Source organism: Thermobia domestica, chromosome 15, assembly GCF_964235325.1.
Source record: "Thermobia domestica chromosome 15, izTheDome1.hap1.1, whole genome shotgun sequence".
Lineage (NCBI taxonomy): Eukaryota > Metazoa > Arthropoda > Insecta > Zygentoma > Lepismatidae > Thermobia > Thermobia domestica.
In genome coordinates this window covers 143,769,367-143,780,855 of record NC_137468.1, presented here as the reverse complement: position 1 = coordinate 143,780,855, position 11,489 = coordinate 143,769,367, and the positions used below count along the sequence as shown (strand labels likewise).

The 11,489-nt window shown below is 36.0% G+C and overlaps 1 protein-coding gene across 2 annotated transcripts in view; it reads left to right on the top strand.

Moving 5' to 3' along the window:
- Nucleotides 1-11,489, top strand: part of LOC145671280 (uncharacterized) — a 48,335-nt gene that overhangs the window by 24,652 nt on the left and 12,194 nt on the right. Inside the window, exons 5-6 of one of the 2 annotated variants that reach the window (XM_081740228.1) lie at nucleotides 6,502-6,702; nucleotides 9,728-10,030. In XM_081740228.1, coding sequence (XP_081596354.1) covers nucleotides 6,502-6,702; nucleotides 9,728-9,865 — 339 coding nt within the window. In that variant the 3' untranslated portion in view covers nucleotides 9,866-10,030. Of the gene's footprint in view, nucleotides 1-6,498; nucleotides 6,703-9,727; nucleotides 10,031-11,489 lie in introns of both variants that reach the window. The other variant, XM_081740227.1, reaches the window with a different exon arrangement.

Below are 11,489 nucleotides of genomic sequence, written 5' to 3'. Positions count from 1 at the left end.
TATATACAGCTAATTTAGAGTGTCTCGTGCTTCTACTCTGAACATGTCAACTTAAAAGACCAAAAATTGCACTTTGTAGCGTGGATATCCCCTATTTTGAGAAAAGAATGGCCGCCATTTTGAAATTTTACGTTGGTATGCCGCCAAACTCTATACTGGAAATTTATGTGTCTCGTGCTTGTGCCCTGAAAATTTAAACTTAAAACATCGAAGGGCTTGTGCCCTGTAGTATGTGTGGTACAGGCAGACGAACGAACAGTAGATCGAATCATCCCAGAAGCCTCAGTGACGTTTGCCAAATATGAACACCAAATATATTAATTTAACAGCGTAAAGTAAAACTTTTTACTTGCCGGTCACTTTCGATATTTTGTGCGTTCAATTAGGTGAAATTCCCGAGCATTTGTTGCAAGACGTTTCTTTCCAGAAAATTAATTTAAAACAATTAACAAAGATATAATTCGTATTTTATAAAGTAAATGTTTCAAAATGTCTTAAATGAAATTAAATATCTTCCAGCGTAAAATAAATAGTTTTATTGTTGAAGTATTCAGTTCCGATGCTTTGTGCGTTCAATTGCGGGAATTTCCCGAGCATTTTTTTCACGATCCCCCCCCCCCCCCACGAAAATGCAGGTTTCTTTACTGTACATCGAAACTTCCACTAGTACGGAAGTTTGAATTCAGCACTTGAAGTAGTAAGTGTTACGTAGTTTTCGGAACTCTGAGCATTAAGCTTCTTAAATTTCATAAGAATTTTTACGCTGTTGTTGGTGTTGATTCTAAAGAATGCTTATTTGAAGAGTACCAACAAATAACTGAACTAAACTGTTATTGTTGGAAAACTAAATTTTACTGAAGAATACTTGTGCTATCATCAAAGGTAAGAAATAATACTAATAGATTTGCTAATGCACTACATATTTACTTGTAGTACCGGCACATATGGCTTTAAACACGTCAAACGTAGGGGAGACCGGGGCATGTTGTCACAGTAGCAATTCTGAAAAAAGCGAAAACATTAGCGCGCCGGTGCTGTTTTCTTGTTTACTTACTATATGTCACTACTAACTGTACTAGTTTGGAGATGCGCGGGAACAACGGTGCTGCGTCAGTTGAACTTTGTCTATTTTCAGTGCTGGAATGTAAATTTTCCGAGTCCTGAAATTGCTGTTTTGTGAGTTAGTGAAAGCGGTAGAAGCAAATATTTTTGTGTGTGTTATGTAGGCTACAAATAGAGCTTCATAATGTGCTACTTTGAATGCGCCTAATCTTGTCGTTTGGTATAGATATTTTGTAAAAAGAGTAATGGCGACGCGTGGGGCAAGTTGTCACAAATAAGACGGGGCATGTTGTCACTGTGACAATGTGCCCCACTGTGTGTTATGTATAATACAAACGATAGGATTATCTCGGTTTCGCAGACAGTGAGAATATATAAAAGAAAGACAGAGAGGAAAGCACCACCAGTGGAAGATCTACTGATTGCAGCAAGAGCTATGAAAAGAAATAACAACCCCATATCAATACGTAGGGCTAAAGCTGCTAAAGAATTTCATGTCCACAGCAGAACATTGGCAAGATTTTGTGCACGTGTTACAGATGGCGAACTACAGTTCGGCCAATGCTTATTTACATTAGGTTACTCTTCGTAATACTAATACTAGGAAGAATTACTAGTATCATACCAAAACAAGCTTCGCACATATAATTTGGACTCACTACAAAAGAGGTTCGCGATTTGCCTTACAACTTTGCAAAAGCGCTAGGATTGAAATGCCCAGAGTCGTGGAATGAAAAGGTCATTGCTGGCCCAGACTGGTATCCGGTATTTCTGAAAAGACATGGTGATCTTGCTATAAGAACTCCCCAAGCAAATAGTTTTGTACCTATAAACAATGTCAACGGAGGTCCAAAGATGATTACGATTCTTCCTTAGAGGACGACGATACATTGTGTTTAGTTTATGGCGATCCATACAGTGCGAGTACATGTAGCGAGAAGTGTATTCAGTGCATTCGATGTACGGAATCAGCCTATGAAAACTGAGGGAAGCAGAACTTGTTTTACGTGTGTATTAATTGTGACTCTGACGATGATCTCCAGGTATGGTACTTTGTAGAAGCAAAAGGATGAACATTTTCGAACTAGTTTGCGGTGCGTACTAATAAAACGTAACTAAACTTCGTAATAATATTTACTCCTCTTCTAGCTATCCGAGGAATTCTTTGCAATTCATAAACTACAATCAGAAACAACTTAAATGCAATTGGCTAATTTTGTGTCGGCCTATTAGAGATGTAGGCTATGATTTGATAATTTCGTCATTTTGTTATGACCTTTCAGTTTGTAGTTTTGATTCCTTAGCTATGAGTTAGTTCTGTTTTCATGACAGTTTTGGTTTTCCTACAAAGCTTGATGTAACAATAAATCTCTTAGGTTGAGAAAATATAAGCTACAGGTTCCCCTACTTTCTTTCCTATTTAACTAATATAGTTTCCCCCTTTCATTTAAATATGTTTTGATTCTCTTTCAGACGCTAAGTATTTAATGCTGGTAACATTTACAGTCTTTTTGCATTAGTAACAGTTGCATTAATAATATCTACCAATTTCTGAAAAGTGCCACAAGAATAACATGTGACAATTTGCCCCATATATTGTGACAACTTACCCCGAATATGGGGTACATTGTCACAACTGTATTGATCATAAAACATAGTACATAAGTCCAGTTCAGAGCGAGTTACATTGGACAGAGAAATATATGTTATGCATAAGATAACAAAGTATGTGTATACTAAAAATTGTAATTTTCGGCCTTACATGAGCATCACAAAAAAATAAAACGTGAAAATTGTGACAATGTGTCCCGGTCTCCCCTATGAGGGATAACGTCCCTCGGCATAGCCGAGTCGGCGAGCACACTATTTACGGAAAGTATTTTCTAAAATATAAAATTGCATTTTTTTTTTTAAATAGGCTATAAGCATAATCAATACATTAATTTGTTATATAATTATCTCAAGCTAAGGTAAGATTTTTTCATTTATTCGGTGCATTCAGAACTTTATAAAGGTCTTATATAGAATGTTGTTGTATACCTTAACGTGAAAGCATTTAATTCGCCCGAGGAAAGTCCAAAGTTTGATAAAAAATCACTTTCAATGTGATAAACTTAGTTGTAGCAATAATATATTAACAAAAAGCTCAAAAACCCAGGTGGGTTTTAAGATGGGTTTTTTCAGGTGGGTCCAACCCGAAAAAACCCGGTGGGTTTTTTCGGGCTGGGCCCACTTGGGCAAACCCTGGACTGACGTGCTTCACTTTCAAAGGCCAAGAAATAAAAACTACAATACCTACCTAGTTAGTCAAAGTACTTTCCGGTTATACCTATACACTTTTGCAATCATTCACCCGACGACTGGATTCCATGGCGGAATTGTCTGGCGTCGGCGATACAATGAAGTCCTCAGCCACATGTTGCACTGCCTGTTTATCTCTGCCAGGAAATGATCGAGATGCCAGAAAAGGCGTCAGGACAATACGATGGGTGAGGAAGGGTTTCATACTGCAACTCATGGAGAGTTTACACTGTCCTTCGAGCAACATTTGCGCGTTTATTGTCGTGCAGCGTGAGGACACTTTACCTGTTGGCCAGTGCTGGATGGTCACGGACAAGTTTCTGATGCATTTCGTGGAATTCAGCATTGTAACTATCCGTAATGATGATTTCGCATTGATGAGAAAGAAATGACTGAACGTCTCCGTCAGCTACATCTTCTGCGGGTAGCGTCGTTTTGACATTGATCACGATTCAACCACTGTCCTGACTGTTTATGGTTGTCATAACGGATAGATTTATCAGTAAAAGTGATAGGAGCCTTTCGTGATATTCCATATACTCAGAAAAATGCACATCTCCAGACGGCGATTCTTCTTGGCCTGTCAGTTCATATGGCATCCATGAGTACGACTTTTTAACCTTACTAATTATGTGGAGTTGATGAACGACATACATTTGATGGTGTTTCAGAGGAGATTATTAGAACATGCTTTTGTTGGGTGAATGCGGGGCTCATTTTTTCAATATTGCATCACTGGTTTGAAATTTTACAATATTATGTGCGTTTATTCACTACTACTGGTCCAAATGGGTTTATATTTCTCGCGGTTAGATGTGCAAAATGCCTCGGTTTGAGCTGGGAATAAAGAATCACTCAAATTATGTGTTCTCCATGATGCACTTTCACTCGATCTTATTCAGTGACACACTGGCTTCTGAACAGTGCAGCCTGTTTTCTAAACGTTCTTAGCTTCTGATATCGTACACGTGACTTAGGTCCGTCCATTTGCTGCGTTACAGACGATAGTTTTCTACCAGACGTAAAAATTGGACATTTCAATCCCACTAATTCAATACATAATAGTTGTGAGGTGAGAAGTGTTTGAACAATAGAAATTTAGCTTTCATATAATAACATTCCAGCTAAACATTAAATACAATCTCTTTCTGTTGAAAGTCAACTACGTTTAATAACATGGAATAATTTATGCAGACACAAATTACTAATGATGAATAATATACATACTTACTGAGGGACACCGTAGTCTAGTGGTTACAACGTTAGATTCATGTCCGCGTGGTCCAGGGTTCGATTTCTGGCCGGTACTTCCCCAATTTACGGCGTCCACCCAGCGTTGTGAGGTCAAACTGAAGAGTCACGTGAACAAAAGACGTGACGGCCATTAGGTCTAGAAAGCTCCCGATACACCGGTTAGCGATAGGGCACGCGTTCGTCGCTAGGTTGGACGTAGTTCCACCAGTCGCTAACAGATGGCGTGGCGCGGCTCAGGCCCACAAATCGGGCCGTTACGTCAAGTGGTTACACACTTCCGGAAGAGTCTCTCAAATGCATGTTTCTGATAATCTCCTCCCAAAAAATACCCAAGTTAGTAATAACCGCATCTTTCAATTAATTTTAGAGCAAATACGTACATCATTACTCATAAAGCAAAGAATATCATTAGATAAAATCATCATCATCATCATAGGTATTCTACCTTTATTGGCAGGTCACTTGCTGCAGCTGAGAAGCTTCCATGCTCTACGGTCCTCCGCCAACTTCTTCGTCCTCGCGTATGATCTTTCTGTTTTTATATCATCCATTATTTGTAGTCTCCTTCGCCCCCCTCCCTCTCTTTCCCGCCACCATACTCTCTAGGACGTCCCTCATGATACAATCTCGTCTTAGACAATGTCCCAACCAGTTTCTCTTCCTCTTCCTAATAATATCTAAAAGTGTTCTTTTCTCACCCACCATTACTAACACACTCATTCGTTTTCCGCTCGATCCAACTTATTCTTTCCATTCTTCTCCACACCCACATTTCGAAGGCTTCCAGTCGATTAGATAAAAGGCCCTTGGTAAATGAGAATGACCCACCTGAAACAAACTAGCATATAAATCACATTAGCACTTAATGTACATTATCAGGTTTTGAAGGCAAATCCTCGGAAACACAATTTTGATCGTATTCATCTCCAAAAAGATACAGGATGTCAATAATTTCAGAAGAATGATCACGAAAGTCTTGTCTTTTAACAATATCCGCCATCGAAACAGAAACTAAAAATATATCCACGCAGATCTCTATTCATATACTGAAACTGCTGGAACACTTAATTCATTCGTTGACACCAGAACTGCTGAAATTCTTGATTCATCCATTGTCATCACATTCACCAATTGTGTCGTATTTCGCTGCAAGAAAACACTACGCGCGCCAATTTGTTTGCGCTCCTTTGTGACTGAATTATGAACTTCCCCGGCGGGAGCTCATGTGGTTCGGATTCCACGTTCATCAGTAGGTCCACGTCTCATATAGCCTCGCTGCTGAATGGGACGTTAAACTCAAAATCAATTCAATTCAATTCAATGAATTATGAACTTCGTGTGTAACGCACTTCTGATTAGATGCGTTGGTATCGTTGATAAAATCCAAAACCAATTTCGAACCATCCTGTATCGTTTTTGCATATATATTTCGTTCTGAATAAAGCACAGCATTTAGTGCACAATTTTAAGTGCATTTGAGAACACTCCATAGATAGTCATGGATCTAGCCCAAAGTTGGTACAAAAGAACGCGATAGTAGCGAGAATCACCTTGGTAGTGATCATAATATGGGACCCATGGAAGATTCTGAACATATTATACAAAATATTTAAAAAGAATACTATATTTACCTTATCCCTAGAAGTATGTTTATTAGAATAGATCAATATTATGGCTCTTTGTTAGAATTTCATTTTAAACATGAGAAAAACAATGCTAACAACAAAGAAAAATCAATGGATCTATGTATTATTTTAATCCATATTTTTGTTGTTTTGGTGTATTCATAGTAAAGAATTTACTGTCACTAAAAATAGTATAAATTGTGGTAAGAATCAAATAACCATTCCTTTATGTATGTATGTATTTATTTATTTTCAGCAGATCGCAGTTCCACCGCCAGCGCCTCCGTTTGTCAGTAGCAAAAACCTTCCATCAAGCTCATCACTATTACCAGGAAATAACCTGCATCATACAGCTCCACTTTTGCCAGGGTCAGAGTATCGTCCATTACCCACTCCAGATATGCCAGTGCTTCACTCTAATGTTAATTTCAATAACTTGCTTACTCATAGCTCATCACAGGTAATGTATTTCAATGAGTAATTTTCGAAATTCATCGTCGCTTTTAATTTATAATTCTTATTTGTGTTCCCAAGTAGCTGGGAATTTAGGATACGTAATATCGGGTTCCATCTCCCATTGGAGATGTAATTTGGCCGGCTAGTGAATTAAAGTGAAATTTTAAGTCGTAATTTGGCCGATTAGTGAATTAAAATGAAATTTTAAGTCGTAATTTGGGTGGCTAGTGAATTAAAGTGAAATTTAAAGTTAAATTTCCACGAGCCCCCCTTTTATAGGAATGATAAATGCAAGTAAATAATGGTTGATTGGCGAAAAGAGAAAGTGAGATGAAATTAGAGAATTCTGGGGAAACCCGCAGATACAGTGTTGTTCATCACACATTCAATGCCTCTGTGACCTGGATCAAACCAAGGTCATTTCGCATCAGAAGTAACCTTTCTACCACTGACTATTGCTTTCCTGTATGGTTAGTAACTTGAGATGGTTGCTTTGTATTTTCATGATTTATTTGTCTTTTCTGCTGTTTTCACTAACCGACGATGAACTCAGTACTTTTATTTATTTCATTCAATATACAGTGACACCTGTCTATGTTAGCCACGAGCAGTTCCATTGAAAAGTGGCTAACTTACAGAAAAGAAGCGTATTTTTAAGCAAAACCTGTTGTCGATTGTAGTATACATACGCATTTCTAATGCAATAACTAATTATCTACATATGTTGTAAAATTTATTTCTCAAATTAAAAAAAAAAAAACATTGCATGTAATTATGGTTAGCAGACGTGCTTTTGGAGCGGGAGATCGGATTCGATTCCCGATGGGAGCTCATATATTTCGGATTACATATTAAGCTGTAGGTCCATCTCATATAGCTTCGGTATTGAAAACGGACGTTAAATGACAAAAAAATATTAAAAGCTCTAAAAAAGCAGACGATAATAATAATAATAAGAAGAAGAAGAAGACTTGAGAGAAAACAATTTATTATTACTGTTTTTTTAATTGTGCCAAGCCAAACATATTAGTAACTCATAAATAGGGCCCGGAAGTTGAGGAAAAATCATCTTTTTTACGTATGCCCAAAGACGAGGCTTAACATAATATATGTTCATTTTGGGTCCTTGTAGGCCAGAAAATGGTGGATTTTATGATTTTATTTGTCCTTTTTTTTTTTTTTTTACCTTTTTCGGCGTTTATTATTATTATTATTATTATTATTATTATTATTATTATTATTATTATTATTATTATTATTATTATTATTATTATTATTATTATTGGTCTTTTTTTCAGCTTTTAATAGGTCTTAATGTCTTTTTTTGCCCTTCATCTTCCGACAGTAAATTGACTGGTCTTTAACTCGAATCACCACCATCTCTTAAACATCTTTTGTTTAGTAAAGAAAATTCAAAAGATAAGACATTCTTCAACGACTGGACTGATAAGGCTAGATCTGCAACAATCACAAGTCAGAGAAGGAAGCGTAACAATTGTAACAATGCAAGGGACAGTGAAGGTGGGGAAGTTTTCTTATTTTAGTTTGTACTTCAGTTTGTGGAAGAAGAACAGACCGTTAACCTACCAGAAGCTTGTAATATGTTGAACATTATATCCGTTAAATATGTAATTTTAATTATATTGGGTCTTATTTTTACGTCCTTTTTTCCAGTTTTTAGGTAATTTTTTTTTTTTTAGGTATTTTTAGGTATTTTTATAGGTCCTTTTTAGGCAATTTTTAGGTCTTCAACTTCCGAGCTCTACTCATAAAATTACCTTCAAATTGTATGTTAGGCAGTAATTTGTTCAGCTTGACACAACTTCAAAATCTTTTTATAGATAATAGTAACAAATTGTTTTCTGCTTTTAAGCGCTATTATTATTATAGTCTGCTTGTAGTACTTTTATTACTTTTTGCCTTTTATTGCTTTTTTTTAAAGTTGTCATTTTTTTTTAAAAAAAAAAAAAGTTTTTATCTCTTAAAGTTCGAGATCATTAAATTGTTATATGTGAACACTTCTCCGAGCATAAATAAAGTTTAAAAGTTCATTCTCCTGGAGGAATATTTCAATTCCATTACTGGTACGTAGAGTGAAAGTAATTACGTCTAAAAGACTTTGAAATGTAGATAATGAGACAGGAACTGGATTTTTACGATAATTTTAAATAATCGTTAAATATTTAAGAAAAATGTAAGCAAAAGGCTGATACTGCAGAAAACAAATCACTCCTCTAGAAAGAACTTTCGGAGAACATTATTTCCATCTTCAGCCTAGTCACAATTCAAAAGGATTTAAAACATGGGGAGAAATGTGGATGGGTATTTTTTTTTAATTACCGTCCGCCATCTGGAAGGTAATAAAAAACAGTGAAACAACAGTGAACAGTGACAAGTGAGTTACCATTAATATCTGTTAACGTCTGACAAGGAAAAATAAGCTTCTCATGTTTTAATACCTTAAAAAAAAAAAAAAAATCTCTCCACGTTTTAAATCCTTTCCGAATTGTCATTAGGCTGAAGATGGAGATAATGTTCTCCGAAAGTACTTCCTAGAGGAGTGGTTTGTTTTCTGCAGTGAGTATTGGCCTTTTGCTTACATTTTTCTAAATATGACCTCTTGCAGCACAGTGATAATCGTCAAATATATGGTGTTCTGTGATTAATTAACTGCAAAAGAAATAATGTTGAACTAACAATCCTTCTGATGTTTCGAAATGCGAGAAAGAAATATCAGTTTAGTATTTTCAAGGAAGCACTGAAGATTACAAAATGGCTTAATTACTCGACTTCATATATAATGCAGCCTTTTGTAAATGGGTTATTCTATGTATCTGAAAATTTGTTGCTCATCAAGCTCAATAGTAGATCACCATCTGATGCGATGAGTACTTGGTTCGATCCTAGGGTATATAAGTTTATGGTGGACATTATCGTGTTAAAATAAATAGAGAATAGTGGAAAAAAGCGTGTTATTTTTATTTATTTCATATATATAAAATTGTAATAATAATAATAATTTTTTTCAGGTTGGAATTGGTTTGAATGGATCTGTACCTCCTTTCCATGGACCGAGTTTCAGCAATATGGTTCCTAGTCTTCCATTTTCTGTTCATGATCATTCACAAAACATCAAACAGGATGGTTGTAGACATTTCAATACTTAATATAGTGCTTGCTTCAGATAATGAAGTATATTGTGTCAGGAGAACGGAATAACAATTAGTCTCACCATTTCTTTCTCAAAAATCACAATTGCATCCAGAAGAATGGTATATTTCATCTTTGTCATCTCTAGTCGTTGATAGGTGCCGGAGAGTGGAAATAGACAGGTAAATTATTTAGTCTTTCGTTTAGTTCTGTTTTTTTCGAATTGCTTCAGATATTATACTCTAAGCAGATATTGTCCGCAGCTGAAAAGAACAAAAATATTAGCTGAGAAAGTAGATAACAAGGAATGTCTCCTCCTGTCCTCCATCGAAAATAAATTTTACGCAAAAGTATAGATATTTAACTATGCAGTGTTTAAAGAGTGCAGTTTTTTTTCTTTCTTTTTTTTTCTAATAGCAATGTGAAACAAGTTAACCTTTTGTAACAACAAATATGTTTATCTATCCTATTATGAAACACACACGGGGTACATATTAGACATCCTCTATCTGAATCAAAGCAATCCAAGTTTTGAATTCTTATTCTGTGGAGAGGTAAGTAATTAAAGTTTATCTATCCTAATTTTCGTTACAAAATTTTAGATTTTATAATCGTAATTAAAGATGTAGTTTTTGTAGAAAATGTAATTATTTTGTCTTTAATAAGCTTCACATGACAAGATTTATTCTGCATATAAAGTGGATAGGAGGTTTATTTTTAATTTATTTGTTTATTATTAGAAATGTTCAATAATAATAATAATAATAATAATAATAATAATAATAATAATAATAAGTAGATAAAAGAAATCGAAAAGAAAAATCTTCACCTAACCCATCAACCTTATTAGCATTGCCCTTTTCCATATTTCAAGATTGAATTCCTGTCAATATGAAATCTGTTAACTTCATATAATTATGTGGATATTGTGTAATCTTAAAGTTTTTTTTCTTTCTTTTTTTTTTCTCGGGGTTTGGCGAAACAATATCCCTGAATGAGGAAAACGGGGAGGGAAGAGTTGGACTTTTCCTTACCTTTCATTACATCTACGAAACCATTAAGCACAGATTTGTATATATATATACAGGGCTTGGACAAAAAAATCTAAAACGTTTACAAAAGTGTGAAAATCATACCTAGTATGATGTGGGGCCTCCTTTTGCGTCCAAAACAGCTTGGATCCGACGTGGAATGAACGTATACAGCTCCTGATTCGTAGTGTGTGGAATTCTGTACCATTGTTCCTCCAAAACATGCTCCAGTTCCTTAAGGGATGCTGGTGGAGGGTAATGGGACCGAACACGCCTTTCAAACTCAGACCACAATGGCTCAATGATGTTCAGATCTGGTGATTGTGGGGCCCAGGGGAGGTGTGGTAGCTCCTGGTCATGCTCTTCAAACCATGATTTCACCGTTTTTGCAGCGTGACATGGTGCCAAATCAGCTTTGTAGATGTCATCTCCATCAGGGAACAATATTTGGGCTATGGGTAGAACCTGGTTCCCCAAAATGTCCTCATACGCCTTAGCATTCATCATTCCATGCAGGGCTATGATGGTACCTGCAGAAAACCGTGATATCACTGCCCATACTGTAACAGAACCACCCCCATGCTTTACTGTTGGGAGCAGACAGTTTATC